The sequence below is a fragment of the Cyclopterus lumpus genome, chromosome 15 (genome assembly GCF_009769545.1).
Source record: "Cyclopterus lumpus isolate fCycLum1 chromosome 15, fCycLum1.pri, whole genome shotgun sequence".
In the NCBI taxonomy this organism is placed as follows: Eukaryota; Metazoa; Chordata; class Actinopteri; order Perciformes; family Cyclopteridae; genus Cyclopterus; species Cyclopterus lumpus.
In genome coordinates, this window is record NC_046980.1 from 3,122,998 (window position 1) to 3,140,497 (window position 17,500).

The 17,500-nt window shown below is 45.7% G+C and overlaps 3 protein-coding genes across 3 annotated transcripts in view; all 3 read right to left on the minus strand.

The window, feature by feature from the left end:
• Nucleotides 1-2,001, minus strand: part of LOC117743988 (1-phosphatidylinositol 4,5-bisphosphate phosphodiesterase beta-1) — a 26,105-nt gene extending 24,104 nt beyond the window's left edge. Inside the window, exons 1-2 of the mRNA XM_034552025.1 lie at nucleotides 1,903-2,001; nucleotides 209-286 (exon numbers count right to left, since the gene is read on the minus strand). Coding sequence (XP_034407916.1) covers nucleotides 209-286; nucleotides 1,903-2,001 — 177 coding nt within the window. The remainder of the gene's footprint in view (nucleotides 1-208; nucleotides 287-1,902) is intronic.
• A 5,175-nt stretch (nucleotides 2,002-7,176) lies between these two features.
• crls1 (cardiolipin synthase 1) lies at nucleotides 7,177-10,605 on the minus strand. The gene is made up of 7 exons (XM_034552100.1): nucleotides 9,909-10,605; nucleotides 9,184-9,321; nucleotides 8,964-9,093; nucleotides 8,768-8,853; nucleotides 8,610-8,678; nucleotides 8,252-8,343; nucleotides 7,177-7,806 (listed from the first exon to the last, which is right to left on the minus strand). The coding sequence occupies exons 1-7, from the start codon at nucleotides 10,440-10,442 to the stop codon at nucleotides 7,713-7,715; spliced, it is 1,143 nt and encodes a 380-aa protein (XP_034407991.1). The 5' UTR covers nucleotides 10,443-10,605; the 3' UTR covers nucleotides 7,177-7,712.
• A 1,233-nt stretch (nucleotides 10,606-11,838) lies between these two features.
• Nucleotides 11,839-17,476, minus strand: mcm8 (minichromosome maintenance 8 homologous recombination repair factor; the record flags this gene model as incomplete). The annotated part of the gene is made up of 20 exons (XM_034552099.1): nucleotides 11,839-11,957; nucleotides 12,214-12,403; nucleotides 12,537-12,613; nucleotides 12,713-12,922; nucleotides 13,019-13,232; nucleotides 13,347-13,542; nucleotides 13,772-13,852; nucleotides 13,959-14,019; nucleotides 14,104-14,241; nucleotides 14,368-14,398; nucleotides 14,872-15,007; nucleotides 15,103-15,177; nucleotides 15,311-15,456; nucleotides 15,719-15,804; nucleotides 15,941-16,139; nucleotides 16,223-16,320; nucleotides 16,492-16,641; nucleotides 16,749-16,831; nucleotides 17,012-17,077; nucleotides 17,356-17,476. Coding segments are annotated over 20 exons (2,451 nt in total), but the record flags the coding sequence as incomplete, so codon positions are not given.
• Nucleotides 17,477-17,500: the final 24 nt, after the last annotated feature.

Genomic DNA, 17,500 nt, shown 5'->3' on the forward strand with positions numbered 1-17,500 from the left:
AGAGACTCTGTGTTCACGCCCATTCTTAAAGTTATAAATATATATATAAATATAAAAAAATGCACAAATAATCAGGAGAAATGGACCTGCACTCCTCAAAATGTCATTTAATTTAGGTTGAAGAGTGCATTAAAATTAAAAAGCCTCAATCAGTTCACTAGGTGTGTTCCTCGTTAACAGCGTGGAGCTCCGGGGTCGGGACCTCCACCTTGTTCTGGTCGGTCCAGTAGAGGTAGAACCCATGTGGATCCACGTGGAGGGTCACCGGAGTCACGGTGGACAGATCCTGAAGAGAAAACACAAAAAAATATATATAAATATATATACGTGAAGCAAATCGTGGCCGTAGAAAAGCACCACTTTGTTAATGTGCTTATTATTATTTTTTTTAAATCGAGTGATTTCTCAATAGAATCCAACCAAAAAATAAAGTTCCGCTCGGTTGTCACGACATCCGACTATTGTCCCCGTTGCCATAGAAACCCGCCTGTGACAGTCTTTGGTAATTGGCTCCAGGTGGAAGCGGCGCAGCTGTCCTGATGTGTTGTTGTTGTTGTTGTTGTTGTTGTTGTTTTTTTGGTGCATTTTATATGAAGCGCACCCTTCAGGGGGGGAAACAACGGCACTGACACAGAACGGGTCTGAATCTGAGGGTCTCACCCGTCGGGCGAGCCCCCAAACCCCTCGCTGACCAATCGGGACTCAGAATGGCCTCAGGAGGTCCACTGAGTTTTATTGTGATGTCAGAGGTCGGATAGAAGGTTCTCAATGAACTAAAAAGAGACGGGTGGAAACTCTTTGGACTTCCCTCATATCTTGTTCCACATCTCCAGATCAACATTTGGCAACGTTGTGCCCTTTTTTTTGACACAATAATAACAAATTAAATATTTAAATAGGTCACTTCCTTCTGATCCTTCTTTGCATGTTTTTGTGTATTTTTTTTTTAAAGGTCGTGGATTCTGCTGTCGGAGCGTCTTTCCTCATAAATAGTGCGGAAAACTAGAAGAAGCATCTGAAGGTGGTTGTATGTCACTCGTTGGCATGGCAACCAATTCCATTTCGTCCATAAAGCCCCAGCTCTACATGTTGGGAGATATTCAAATAGCAACACACACACACACACACACACACACACACACACACACACACACACACACACACACACACACACACACACACACACACACACACACACACACACACACACACACACACACACACACACACACACACACACACGATCTGGTTCGGTGGTGGTAGCTATCCCAGTTACCATGGCAACCGGACAGCGTGTTTCTCATTGTCAGGGCTCCGTACTTCAGCATACCAACACACACACACACACACACACACATGCATAAATACCTTCAATTGTGTGTTTGAATGTGCACATTGGAAGAGTTCTGCATGTGTGTGTGTGTTATATATATATATAAGTGCCCACACACACGCACATACACACTGACAATGCATACTAATGTATTCCATTCCAACAGGTGGCAATAAATAAGATAAACAGAACTCACACACACACACACACACACACACACACACACTCTCTCCTGTCTGTCTTGCTGCCGTCTAATCCACAGGTCCTTACAGCCGAAGCTCCATCAACAAATGAACAGTAAACACATCTGACAACATTTCCTCCTCTTCCTCCTTCTTCCTCCTCTCACTCCAATTCAATCCGCTCGGATTCGATTGACGAGGGCACGGTGGTGACGCCGTCCTGACATTTCCGAAATACATCTTTACATAACGAGGCCAAAAAAAAATAAATAAAAATAAAATAAAATAAATAAAACCAACACCGGTAAAAAAAAAAAAAATAAAAATATGTACCGCAAATGAAAAAAAAAGCTGAAAAGAAGACTTGACGGCTTCTCTGCTCCTCACCTCGTCCCATTTGATGAAGTTGCTTCCATTCCTCAGAGTGTGAGAGACGGAGGAAGGCTGGAGTTTCAATGCATGGACCCCCGGCTGAGCACTCGCCATGGCTTCACACACACACACACACACACACACACACTGGAAGATGCTCAGACACTTGGATGCTGCATCTCTGTCATGTCCGAAGCCCAAACTCCTCAGAAGTCAGTCAGATGTTGTCCTCTCGGTTGGACTTGTCTTCCCTTCTCTTCACTCTTTAAAAAAAGAAATGTGTTCCTCTCTCTCTCTCTCTCTCTCTCTTTAACCCTCCCTCTTCTCTTCTTCCTCCCTCCCTCCGTGTGTCTCCCCCTCTCTCCTCTGTTGGTGCTGCATCTTACAGAGAGACAGACTGAAACAGATGCCTTCGTGGGAGACAGGATATATATGTGTGTGTGTGTGTGTGTGTGTGTGTGTGTGTGTGTGTGTGTGTGTGTGTGTGTGTGCCTCCACAAATTGACTCATCGGCGACATGCGCACAACGGCAGGGCTTCCCACAGATGGGGGAGGGATGAGAGAGGGAGAGAGCGACGGGGAGAGAAAGAAAGAAGAGAGTGGGAGAGATGGAGAGAAACGAGAAGAGGGGCGGAGGACGGCAGCGGAAAAAAAAGAGGAGGAGAGAGAGGATGAAGAGCTGGAGAGAGAGAGAGAGAGAGAGAGAGTGGGCGTTTTAGAGCATGTGTGTGTGTGTGTGATACGAATCATCACGGTCAAATGAGGCCACTTTTGAATGTACACTAAATATCCCACAAGTACGTGGACCCCCCCCCGACATGACGCCCCGTACCGTGCTTCCTGTTCCCTGAACCGCGAGTATCGAACCGCCGGCTCTCCTGCTTCCAGACTCTCCATCAGATTTTTTGAAGCCGGCTTCAGGGGGATTTGCTCTTGGCCGGCATTAGCGAGATTTGGCACTGACGTCGGGGGCGATGAGGGCCGGCCTGCAGTCTCCACACACACACACACACACATACACACACACACACGGCCTGCAGTCGGCGTTGGTGTCGGGTGGAGCTGAGGTCAGGAAGCTCTGACCAGCGGAGGTCTTCCTCACTTCAGATCAGAAAATCCTTCACAATAAACATTTAATAATAAATCTCCTCTATAAACATCTCACCGCTGCCACTTTATACTTTTAGATACACTGTATACACATTTTTAAATTCAAATTCTTAAATGTAATATGCTCTGCTATTTTATTGTACATTTGTAAAAAAAAATAAATAAAATGTTTTGCTGCCGCTTCAAGAAATAAAGTAAAATCTAATCTAAATCTAATTTTCTCCTAAAAAAACAAAACATTAGCATTGAATATTCATGTTTATATTCATTTAAAAAATAATAATATTGATAAAGAGCCTTAATTGATTTGTTTGGGAAGAGGTTTTAAAACTAAAAAAGTGGCGTTTTATTTTGTTAAACTCTGGAATCCCTCAAATATTATTAAGATTATTGCTCCCCGGCGTCTAAATAAACACACACACACACACACACACACGGTTGGGAGTTGTTTACAAACTAATTATAACGGAGGACGGAGGAGAGTGGGCGAAACAGTGGAGATTAAATAACTGAGTATTGGAATATTACTGTATTAAACAAACAACAACAACAACAACGTAGAGTCCAGTGCACGAGAGCGAGAGTGAGATGATTCAGAGGAAACGAGGACGTTCAAGGACGCGACCGATTCCCGACTCGCAATCGCACAAAATATGTAATATTTGAACATAAATACCACGTTTTTCTATTGATGAAGAACCATGTTTGTCTCCATTGAGGTGGCAGGTTGTCAGGTTCCTCAGAAATCACGTTTTTATGTCCGATGATGATGAATTATGTGAGAATTTCATCCATCAAGTAGAAAAAAAAGATGGAATCCGAGAACGTTTTGGACATTTTTTTTCATAAATGATTTTAAAAGTTGATTTTTTTTCATTATTCTCAGATGATTTTTTTTCTAGGAAGTGAAAAGTGATCGTCTTTGTTCTTTGAGGAGCGCGACGCGAAGGTGAAGCACGTTTCTTTATCATCAATATCAGTGTTGAACTATATTTAGAATATTTAGAATCAGAAAACTTCTTTTCCTGTGAGATCAAAGCCACGAGACTCCTTTGAAGATAACCGTCACTTTATTTATGTTTAAATTATGTAGAGATGGACCCACACGTTCAACGTCTTCAAACGCACAACTCAACAAACACACAACCAAACACACACACAACCAAACACACAGACAACTCAACAAACACACAACCAAACACACAACTCACCAAACACACACACAGCTCACTAAACACACAACCAAACACACAACCAAACACACAACTCAAACACACAACTCACCAAACACACAACTCACCACACACACACAACTCACCACACACACAACCAAACACACACACAACTCACCAAACACACAACTCACCACACACACACAACTCACCACACACACAACCAAACACACACACAACTCACCAAACACACAACTCACCAAACACACAACTCACCACACACACACAACTCACCACACATACAACCAAACACACAACTCACCAAACACACAACTCACCACACACACAACCAAACACACAACTCACCAAACACACAACTCACCAAACACACAACTCGCACAAGCCCAGAAGACGTTCCTGCATGTGCATGTGTGTACTTTCACAAGAACACACAGAGCTTCTGTGACCCTGCAGTCTGCACACACACACACACACACGCAGTCTGCACACACACACAGCCTCACACACACACGCAGCCTCACACACACACACACACACATATTGAAGACGCACTCTCACAAGGCCCGCTGTGCCGGCCTCCCACGCGCTCACACTTTTAACGCACAAAAGAGACACGTGCCGGAGGCTGGCGTTGCCATGACACTGATCATGCCCGACACCGTTACCCGGTGCCAAAAGTATTGGCCAATACCCCCCAAATAAACACATGTAATGCGATCTGAGCGCGTGCACCATGGAGACGAGCGCGTGACCTCGTCCACCAGATCAAAGTCGATTAAAAACAACCGTGACATTCGGGGTTCCTGCTTCCTCGGCGGCGTCCCGGTGACGGAGATGAAGACTGTCGCATGAAGACGGACATTTTTATTTAGTTCTTTCTTTGAGAACTTGTTTCTCCAAAGTGGCCGAACACTGCAGAACCAGCAGAAACACACACACACGGACACACACACACACACACACACGAGGACACTCCTCCTGCCCACACACTGGCACTCACAGATGAAGGCGCGCACATAAACAGGCACATGCACTAACACACACACACACACACACACACACACACACACACACACGTCTTCACCAGCAGATCTCTGTGCTGGGAGCTTATATAAGGGGAGAGTGGGAGGCTGAGAGCTATTTCAGGACCAGAAAAGACACAAGTGTGTGTGTGTGTGTGCATGACTATAGTACCCATATGGATTTGTATTGGTGCAGCTGTGTGTGTGTGTGTGTGTGTGTGTGGGCCGGCTGTAAGGACGATGAGGACTCAATGGGTTTCATAACTAGTCAAGTTGGAGGTGAAGTTTCTGGCAGCTCACACGAAGAAGGAGGAAGGAAAAAGAAGAAAGGAGAAGGAAGGAGGAGGAAAAGAAAGAAGGAAAACGAAGAAGGAACAATGAAAAAGAAGGAAGGAGGAAAACGAAGAAAGAAGGAAGGAGGAGGAAAAGAAAGAAGCAAAAAGGAAAAAGGAAGAAGGAAAAGAAGCTCACACCCGGAGCTGCTCACACGCAGAAGGAAGTAGGAAGAAGTAGGAAGGAAAAAGGAAGAAAGAAGGAGGAAAAGGAAGACAGAAAAGAAAGAAGGAAAAAGAAGGAAGGAAGGAAGAAGGAAGACTCAGTGGTTCCTTCCCTGTTCTCAGTGGGGTGAAAGGTCACCGTCAAGGAACAAGACCCCCCCCCCCCCCAAACGGTGAAAACACAAAGACATTAGACATCCACAGTGATGACGAGGACTCGGGACCACCAACACGGATCAGGTCCCCACGACGGGGTTTTGGGGACCAGCAGATCCCAAATCCTCCCATCTTACATCCAGGCCACCGAAATACGAGACGAGGGGCCGAAGTTCCTCCTGAATACGACCGGAGGAGATATTATTTTCTAAATATGCGAGAATTTCTGAAGAGACACTTGTGAAAAAGTAGACGGACATTGTCCAGCTTCAATTCACGCGTCGACCTCTCGTAATCTAAATTGAACAAACAAACAAACAATTTGGTGTCAATGTCTCGAGTTCACCAGCGAGAGAAGTTTGATTTATTTTAAGCGTTCGTCTTCCAGTTAATTAAAACCTTCCCCCCCCCCCCCCCCGAAACGCCTGAGAGGCTTCGTCCCAAATTACACACTTTGCTCTCAAAAGATATAAAATAAAATAAAAATAATAATTTTTTAAAAAAGCACCAGAACGGTCTTAATGGATTCATTTAATGAGCGACGGTATTAATTTGTTCCCGGTGATGGAGATCTCGTCTTTAGAGAACTTTTATTGATGCCGGCTCGTTTAATTAAGTGTGATGTTTTGCAGATTTTGTCTGTTTTAATACCATTTAAAAAAATGTTTTTTTAATTTAATATCTTTAGGAGGTTTGGCTGTTTACTGCAAATCTTTATTATTTATTTGTAGTCTTATAAAATGAGACAGATTCTGCCTGAAAAAGCATTTTCATTTAACCAAAAATAAAACTGTTGCGTTATTTTTTTTAATATTTATATATATATATTTAAAAATATATATATATATATATATATATATATATATAATAATAATAATAATAATATCTATTAGATATATATTAAAGATATTTACAGTGACATTAAAAACACATGAAAAGAAAAGAATTCTTACTTTTAGGGATTTCTTGTGTGAGAAAAACAATTTTGGATTATTCTCAAAATGACACGCTGGTAAAATGTATATTAATTGGAGATTATATTAAATAGTATAATTGCTACCGCTCCACTAAATAAGGATTTGCAGGTCTAGCAACCAGACCAGGTCCAGAGCAACGCTGGTAGCATGTCATCGCATTTTTATTATTATTATTGGATTATTTAGTTAATCCTCCGATTGCTGATGGGATGGACAGACTGGTTTGTGTCTCGTGAGATTAAACTTGTGTCCATCTGCCCCCCCCCCCCCCCCCAAAAAAAGAGAAAAAACTGCCCCCGCAATCACGTGCACAAACACACGGAGACGAACCAACGCGGGTTTTACGTTTTTAATCAGAAATCATTGGTTGTTACACAAAAAAAGAGACATGTTGATGTTGATGTTGCAACCTCTTGATTGAAAAACTGAGAAAAAAATATTAGGTTTTTGCCAGACTACGGAACATATATGTGTGTGTGTGTGTGTGTGTGTGTGTGTGTGTGTGTGTGTGTGTGTGTGTGTGTGTGTGTGTGTGTGTGTGTGTGTGTGTGTGTGTGTGTGTTCCATTAGTGTTTGCAAGTTCTACCCGTGTGCACGTGTCTCTCCAGTCCACATGCCGGTCCAGCGGCAGAGCAGCCGTTTTCTCTGTAGTGTTTTGCGGTGAAAACCAGCTGCGGTCTCGGGGGTTGGTTTACAGCCGAGTCGTTGCCATGGCGACTCACAAACGTCCGTCACAACTACTTGGTTTCAGAGCTCGTTTGGCGAATCGCTCCACCGTCCGCCCAGATTCGCAGCCGCCGATCGGCGTCTCTGACCCCTCCCCCCTCCCCCCACGGCTGTCAGGAGGCGTTTCGCCGCTGCGGTCGGTCGTCATGGCGATTTGGTGTTCAGCACCTGGACCGTCTTGCGGCCGTAGTGCCAGTAGCTGTAGCCCGACGCCGCCGTGGTCACCGCGGTGACATACCTGCGGAAAAAATAAAAAAATAAAAACATACGTCGTCTTATTGGTCAATTTACTTCCTATTTTTTTAAACATATTTTTACTTAAAATGTGATTATACAGAGTTAGAAAACAAATATTTACATTAAACTGCATCATTGAAACATATAAATAAATGTAATATTACTACTATAGTTTTTACAATAGAGAATTGAGGTTTTCCTCTGAACCGCACTAAAGTTTAATCCATAGTTTAATATATAGTTTAATATATAGTTGGTCTCAGAGACTTGAGTTTTGTTATAAACTTCCCATGAAAAATAAAAGCGGTGAGAAAATATTTGCGTTAAAAAAAAACAACAAAAAAAACAACCTTTGCACTATAAACATTTTGTTGTTGTGGATATTCAAGTCAATTGGATGAGGCTTCTGTGTGTGTGTGTGTGTGTGTGTGTGTGCGTGTGTGTACCATAAGCACTGCAGTGCGACGCAGTCCGTGTACTGGAAGACGGGAGCAGCCAGAGAGGAGGCAACCAGAAGGAGCTGGATGGCCGTGTTCACCTGGCAAACAACAGTCAGAATAATATTTACATATGCAGCGATAAATCAAATAGTATCGATCAACCTGTATCCGATCAAACATTTGCATTAGACTTATTAAAATTAATCTAATTTTCATCATATATTTGTGTAGAAATAACCCGTCTACAGGCAGATTGTGTGTCGTCATGCACACAGAAAAAAACACACATATGCTCATTATATCCTGTATTTTAAAGTCCAGTGCACAAAGTGTGTGTGTGTGTGTGTGTGTGTGTGTGTGTCACCTTGCTGAAGAGTGTGGGTTTGAGCTGTGCTGTGGTGTAGCAGGGGTTAAAAAACTTGCTCAGGGTCACCTAGAGGAAAGAGAGAGACAGTCAAGTGCATTCATATTCTTTTTTTTTACCCCCTGAATACTTGAATCAGAGCGTGCTTGGCGTCTCACCGGCGGCGGTACGGTCTTGTATCTGACCCAGAAGACCGCCGCTATCAAACCGATGTCTCTGGAGATCACGAGAGCCGTCAGCAGAGCTGGAAAAAAAGAAGAAAACCACGCGACAAGATCAATAATCCTGGAATATCACAATAAACATGGGCCATTTCAATTTAAAATGGCGTCATCCGTCGTGTCCTCTGAATACCTGGTATGAGCTCAGCATAGGTGAGGCTGACGTAGAGGAAACTGATGAGGATCTTGTCGGCCAATGGGTCGAGAGCGCTGCCCAACGCCGACTTTTGAGTGGGCCACGTTCTGGCGATGTAACCGTCCAGCTGAGTGAGAGAGAGACTAAGACAATTAAAGCTGGCTCATTTAAGATAACAGTTAATTTAAGAGCGCTACAGAGAAGGCGTCGGCGTTACCAGGTCGGTGGCTCCGGCCAGCGTGAACAGAGCCAGGCTCAGGTGGAAGTGCTGCTGGATGATCAGGTGACCCAAGAACGGCGCCAGCAAGATGCGGCACACGCACAAGAAGTTGGGGATTGTCCACGGGTTCTCGTACTGAAAAAATAAATATAAATACTTCATAGATCCACAGTGTATATAGTTACACGTCATAATTAGAAGTTTTGGTATCGAGAGAGTGGTTCTGTTTCGACCTCGTCTTCAACAAAAATGGAGGTCAATGAGTTAAATCACAGCAAGATTGAGAGAAAAATAGCTGGATTAAAAAAATATGTATATTCACTTGCTACTGGAGTTTTTGAGCCCAATATTGGATTTAAAAAAAAAAAGTATGATAGTGACATATCAATGACAAAACTATACTTTTACAGTTGATAAATAATCTCCAGTGGACAAACTAGCCAACAATGACAGTTTAATAGTTTTTATATCTTTCACATTTCTGTACTGCAATTATGAGCTAATATCCATTATCCTGGATCCATTTATTTTCTTGTTACTTTCTTATTATTTTACACACAATTCCATTGTTGTAAATCTTTCAAGCTGTAACTGCTACTAACAACAACAACATGCTGTTTACAAGTAAACAACAATCCCATAATATGCTTAACTACAGTTATATTACAATGAAAAGGACATCGAGTGTCTTAAGATCCTTTTACTGGTCGCTCTGCGCTCACCAGCTCTTTGAACTTGAAGAGCCCGTGTCCCGGTACCGGCTCCCCCGCTTCGCTCCGGCCCTCCTCCGGGGAGCCGTCCGGCGTCTCCTTGGTCTTTCCGCTGCAGAGCCCACGGGCGCCCGGGGTCAGCGGATACAGGAACCCCGCCGCCGACGACGACCTCTCGTGACCTCCCCGGTGCAGAAGCACGGTTCCTCGCGCGTGCCAGGGTGTCGCGTTGACCCCCGGGAGGCGCGGGCCGTCCGTCCACTCGACTCCGAAGAACCGAGGGTCGCAAACCGGGGCGGGTCGTAGCAACGCGGGGCCGCCGGGGACGGGCGCGTAGCCGCCGGGGACAGGTGTGTAGCCGCCGGGGACGGGCGCGTAGCCGCCGGGGACGGGCGCGCAGCCGCCGGGGACGGGCGCGCAGCCGCCGGGGACAGGTGTGTAGCCGCGCCTCAATGACGCAGGCGGCTCGAGCCGACACGGACCCGCGCGGCGCGCGACACTAGCCGCGCCGCGGCACAGCGAAATCTTCCCGAAACGCACCAACATTATCTTCACGCGCACGTCCTCCTCCCCCGGTTAACGACCGTGTGGTCTCGCGCGGTCCGTTACCGTTTTCATGACGAAAAGCTTCAGCCTCTGACGGTCAGAGCCGACGGGCTCAGCGGTGCAGGCAGCGGGCTGCCATGTTGCCGTAAAGCGACACCGCACCGGATGTCGTAAACTCGCCCAAGACTTTTATTTTGAAAAATAAAAAAATAAAAAATGTCAGACGACTCAGTTTTTATACCGGAAATGCTTTGATAAGATGACGCCGTAGGAATAATATTTTAGACTGATAATAACAGAGTAAATATTTAAATGTATTTAAATTAAAAATGTGCGTAATCACCATCAATACTGTAAAAAAAAAAAAATTAATGAGATTTACAGGAAAATAAAATGTATTATTACCCAAATGTTTAACATTAACTGATAAAGTGCACACCATACAAAAAAATAAACAGAAACTGGGGACAATACAAAGACAATGATGAGAAACAAATGCTGTACACTTGCAGGCCGATTCCAAATAAATAATTATTATTATTATTATTATATGACAACAATATAATGGAAGCTTTAGAACTGCATAAAAAGGAGGTCTGCTTTACCAGCAGGGAAGGCAACATGAAGAAAGTTTTAATCTCGAGAACGAGCCTCCTGCTACGTAATTGCTCCGCGTTGGAGACGATCCCGGTGGACGACAGTGTCGTCGTGTCAATCTTTATCGAGGAACTGCTCCACAAAAGAGAGGACACGCAGGAAGCAACAGCTAACCTTCATCAGGCTACCGAACACAAGAGAAGTTATGCTTATATCATTTCATGTACATCAAAAAAAAACAGCAGTGACTTCTAACATATAGTAGAAAAAAAAAAGAAGTATTTCTAGAACAAAGTCCCCCGTGTGGAAAACAAAAACGTATTAAAACAACTATAAGCAGTAAGATTATAGTCATCCTATAAGTATTTATCTAATATAAGTACGTCTTCTCTCTGACATTCTGAACGTTGTCTGACTTTACTTTGAAAAACTAAATTAATCTACAACCTACACTGAAAGCAAAAGTGTACCTGAGGGAGTGAACTAGTTTAGAACCAGATGGTTTTTATATATATTTATTAAGATGCTGGTATCTTAGCTCGGGTAACGTTCGTAGTCCCACTCAAGTAGGATTAAAACCACCGTGCACCGGAGGCGGGCGATCTCAGTTCCTCATTTTCGGCAGGAAGTTTGTGCTCGTCCAGGAAACGGTGGTTTCTGTCCAGTAGCGAGACGCCCGCTGTGAGGTTTGAGTCATTGTTGTGGTGGCTGAACATTTCACAAAAGGTCACACGGGAGTCGTCTGGTTGGGGCTTTTCCATAAAAAAAAAAAAAAAAAAGAGACGCCCCATCCCAAACACTGACCTGAGGTCTGCAGGAAGGCGGTCAGACGGTCTGCAGCTGGTACAGCTTGGCTCCTTTCTTCAGCAGGAAACCCTGTTCGTTCAGGGAACTCACGAGACCTTCAAAGTCCATCACCTGGAAGACGTCAACAAAACGACCGGATTAATCGTCCGGCACGCAACGCAACGATGGGTTTCACTGTTTGACAACCGTCTACCAGTAGACACACAAATCACGTTTTCTCAGATGGAGACGACAGTCAACCTTGGAATAATGTGGCGTTTTAAATCTCCTTCACTCTCTCGAGGTCGGCAACGACTGCATGACTTGCTAATTTCTCACAGGATCGTCTGTGGGAAACAGACAATCTCCCTTTCTGTGCGTCTTTCACCTTGATGTTCGTCTGGGTGGCCACAGATCGAAGCGTCTGAAGGTCAAACTGCGTCTGATTGGTCCTCTGGGCGTGCGCGTGCAGCGCGTTGACCAGTCGCTTCGCAGCGCTCCGCTGACTCATGCCCGATCCCAGCTGAGAGCGCTCAAAGTCCAGATTGCCCAGACCGTCTGAATATGTATCCGCCAGACTGAACAGAACAAAAATAAGAGTTGCAAGCGATCATGAATCGATGATGCAAAGCACAACAACATCCCCCTTTAAGAAATAGTGATGGGCATTTCTCTTTATTTAAAAAAAGAAAAAAAAAGACTGTGTCTCACCTGTGTTTCATGATCTCCACCACATCTTCAGCATCGCTGTTGGTGGCCGTCTCCCTGAGCTCCAGTCTGGCTCTCGCCTGCACAGGAACAAAATGAGTACTAGCGTACTACGTCGAGTGTCTTCATCCCCCACACGACGACACATCGAACTCCCCCAAAACACAAAACACGCCTACCTCAGTCAGCCGGATTAAAGACTCTAGTTGCCGCGTGGTGATGGGCGTGGAATCAGCGGAGTGGCCCTGAGCTCGCAGCGACAGGTAGAAGGTCTTCAGCGTTTGTGCCGCCTCGGGAGAGAGCCTGGGGTGCACATACTGACGGGCGTAGCTGATGTACTTCCTCAACAAACACACCGGGATGGGGTCTACGGTTTCCCCCGCTTGTACCTTCGGCACACACAAACACACACATATTACATGAGTATTCTTGACACATCACGATACGCCTCGAGTGTGTCCCGTCTCTTTTTTTTTTTTTTAAACCTGCAAACGTTCAGACAGCGGCATGTCCGAGTGATCCAGCAGGATGGAGGTCTCCAGGTCGTTGCCGGCCCTGGTAACCACGGCGCCGCTGGTTCGGCCTTTTCCGGCCCGGTTCGCCATGATGTACTCCGACAGGTGGCGATCGTGCGACTCGTCTGGGATGTCCAGGAGGAGGAAGACGACGTCGAATCGAGAGAGAATCGCCGAGCCCATTCTAAAAAAAAAAAGGTCAAGGACGCACAGATGCGTGTGTGTGTGTGTGTGTGTGTGTGTGTGTGTATATAAAAAGGTGAAATCCTTCCGCTCATCGGACGCCGAGCTCACTCACTTGAGATTCTCAGAAACCGTCTTGCTCCGGTTGTAATGTCCTCCGACGGGGTTCGCGGCAGCCACGACGGACGTCCGGGCGGGCAGAGAGGCCACGATTCCAGCCTTCGCCAGACTCACGGACTGCTGCTCCATGGCTTCCAGCAGAGCCTGCTGTTGGCTGCCCAGCTTGTCGAACTCGTCAATGCAGCACAGGCCTAACAACAACAACAACAACAACAACAACGACGACAACCTTTATATAAAGTGATACGTCTATGCAGCTTCAAGTAGGAAACAATATTTGGGTAGAGATGACTTCAAACACGAGCTCGACCGGCGTCGTTTTATCTGGGGCTACATTTAAACAATTGGTTACCCATTATTAAAATAGTAAATTGTGTGCCAGAAATTACATTATTATAATGTTTCCACTCTCTTTCCTACCTTGGTCAGCCAGAACCAAGGCTCCGGCCTCCAGAGCAAAATCCCCAGTTCCTGCATCCCTGGATAAACTCACGGTTAGACCTACACAAACAAAACGTTCAAAAAAGTAATTCACAACGTTGCAACAAGATCTGAAAAACTGTCCACCTGCAGAACTTAGGGAGAGTTGTACTTTAAGAGGATTCACCTGCGGTGCTTGTGCTGTTGCCGCACACATAGATCCCTCTGGGAGCCAAGTTACACACCGCCTACACACACACAGGGCACAACACGTATACAATGTACACCTGTACACACAGAGACTGGTGTGTGAAGGTATAGCTGTGTTTTACCTGCAGCATCTGACTCTTCCCCAGTCCGGGGTCTCCCACCATCAGGATGTGGGGGTCTCCTCGAACCGGGACGCTGTTCTTGTCCGTGTGTTTCTGCCGGCCTCCGAACAACACCAAGGACAACGCGGCCTTCACCAGCTTGGGACACACGAGAACACACACACACGACGTCACCGTGAGACATCCATTCGTGACCTCCGATGGAAATGCTGCCGCTTGGGGGTTCTGAGTGTCGTTAGCAGGGCGGCGCGTCGGTCAACTCACCAGTTGGCCGTAGATGACGGGACACAAAGAGCTGAGAGGAGCGAGAAGGTCAGAGTTACGAAAACAAAACTAAAAGATTAAAAAGGCGACGCACAGCAGCAGCAGCACGGTGAGAGACTAGTTGGGTCAAAAAAATGTCCCGTTTGGCACTCGACATCACAATGTTCGATCATGTAGACAGCGTTTAGGACACTTTAGGGACACAGACTCCGAGTTGAGAACGGTCGATGGGCTGAAAATGGCCGGTAGGAAAATGTGAAGATATATTTCCTGACCCCAAGAGCCACAGTGGGAAATAAATGACAGGAAAGGATCCGATGCGAAATATAAGTGGAATAACGAAGGAATACAACAACATTGGTTTCATCTGAAAAAAAAAAAATACTTAAAAACCTACTGACAGTCTACGAGAAACAAAAACTTGTTCCACAATTGCACATATTAAAACGACAAGTTGATATTGAAGATGCATAATAATAAAACAGTAATAATAAAACATCTTACTGTACTATAAGTCTCAGCAGGTCCGGCTGCGACTGGATCTCCTGGACGGCGTACAGCTCCTTCAGGCTGAACTCCTCCCCTCCAGAACGATCTTCAAGCGACCCTCCTGACCCCTGACCCGACTTGGACCTTTGACCTGAAGAAGAAGAAGAAGAAAAGAACATTTTATTGCTCTATTATAAAAGAAATGTAATGCGATTCAAGTCTACAAACACACACACGCTTCAGTACCTTTAGTATTGCTGACTGAAGTGGCTTCCAGGTAGAGGAGGAACATGCACTGATCCTTGTTCCCCCGTGAAGTACCTGCATGCAGAGAAAAGGAGAGTTATGCCAGAGAGCCAATGTAGAAGTGAATAGATGTTTTACATTTAACTAACTAAGTTTACTCCAAAACCTAAACTTAAAACACGTGCGTGTGATTTAGTGCGTTTGGTACCGTCGCTGGTGACTCGAACTATGCCGGTCACGGTGACCGTGTCTCCGGGGACGGAGCTATCACAGAGGTCGGAGGTCAGGTGACACTCCACGGTGCGCGGGATCCGTCCAGTCTCCCTCTGCTCTCCGCCGATCAACTCCTGCACCCTGAAGTAGCACACGTAGAACACATGTTCACATGAAGCATGTCTACGGTGGCTCAGATTTGGTGATGCACTAGAATGCATTTCTCACAATATTCCCCCCTTTTTTTTTTTTTTTTTAAACGTGCCACAATCAACATTTTTGTGACACCGGTGCTGACGTGCCAATGCGGAAGTCAAACATAAACCTCCCGTAATTCAGCTAATATACAAGATTTTAAATCCGCTACGTCTTGCCACAGTGTTTCAGATGCTGGTGCACCTACTTGATGATCTGGAAGTCCACGGTGTGAGTAAGAGGGGAGCTCCGGATCGGGGCGAAGGAACGACTGCGGCAATCGGGCTGGATGCACTTATTGATCGAAGACACGTGGGCACACATAAGTAATGATGTCAAAGGTGTGTGTTTGTGTGTGTGGAAACATTAGAGTACAGAAAAACAAGCTGAATACGCGTGTGTGTGTGTGTGTGTGTGTGTGTGCTCGTACCTTGGTAGGCGTGGCGTACTTCCCGTGCTGCAGAGGCAGCGACTGCATGTGCGAGCTGCCCAGACACCTGAAGGCCATCCTGGTGCACAGAGGCCTGATGTTGCTCACTCGGACCACCGTCCCCCTCACGCACACCAGGCGGCCGAACACGCTGGCGCGCAGCGTCCGCAGCGCGCTCAGCGGTTCGTAGTTGTAGAGCCTGCGGACGAGTTACGAGAATGAAGTCGGACAGGCGTCGAGTCGGGGAGAGAAAACGCGCACGATTGTGTGCGACCGCACTACCTCGCGCTGATGTGAGGGATGTTGACGATCGGTGGAGCGACGGGAAGCTCCTCCCCTTGCAGCTCAGCAGCCTGTTTCTCCAAATCTAGTGTCAACACCTGGAACACACACACGATTATATTTTAAGTAAACCTCAACTTAATGTGTGCTGTGCAACCGACCACAGTTCTCTAGCTTTTAGATCATTTTCAGCTTGCAATTTCCCATTCAATGAAACTTGCGGATGACGTGTATGCGTGTCGCAACCGTGTGTGTGTGTGTGTGTGTACCTGGTGGACGGCCAATCCCAAACAGTTGAGCATCATCTCCGGCTGTTCCTTCAGCTCCGTGGTCAGATCAGGGAGAGCTCCACGCACGGTTTCGTTTCCAGTCAAGTCGGCGTAATCCACCAGAACGCTGCCCTGACGCTCGATCTCATCCTACACACACACACACACACACACACACACACACACACATAAATAGAGCACATTGACCAATAATACCTTTAATGGTCAGTTGATTAAATAGAAACAAGCAGACCGACCTTGTCATACAGTTGAATCTTGGAGGTGAAATATTTCTCAAACACTTTGATCTTCTCCACAATAGGCGAGCTCTCTATGAAGCCTGCACACACACACACACACACACACACACACACACACACACACACACACACACACACACACACACACGCACACACACACACACACACACACACACACACACACACATTAAGACATATCCGACACAGAAGAGCCGCATCATCATCATCATCATCATCATCATGTGTAAACAGACACCTGCCTTCTATGAAGTAGAGCGTCCAGCCTTTGTACGGACACAGCACGTCCAGAGTCGCCTGACAGAGGACTGAAGAGGAAGACATTTGGATTTTTCGTGTACAATTTCATTTACGTGCGATAAAATGTTGGAAGAACGTCAGATGCTCGTATCGCACACGTCCTCGTCTCATTTTATGTTTTAAAAAAACAAACAACTGATGAGCAGCGAAATAAGAGCGCCGCCACATTTAAGAAGCAGTCAGCAAAAAATATATATATTTATATAATAAGTATTTGTTTTTGTTTTTGGGTAAAAATAAAAGTTGATTAGTGGATTTGTAAAATGAAAAAACTAATTAAACTCACCTCTCTGGCTGCTTAAGGTATCGTGTCCTGATCCTCCTCCCCGCGCACCACCTCTCCATGGTCTACTCCTCCATCCTCCTCCTCTCCATCCACCACTACCCTCTCCCCCTCTTCCTCTCCATCCACCACTACCCTCTCCCCCTCT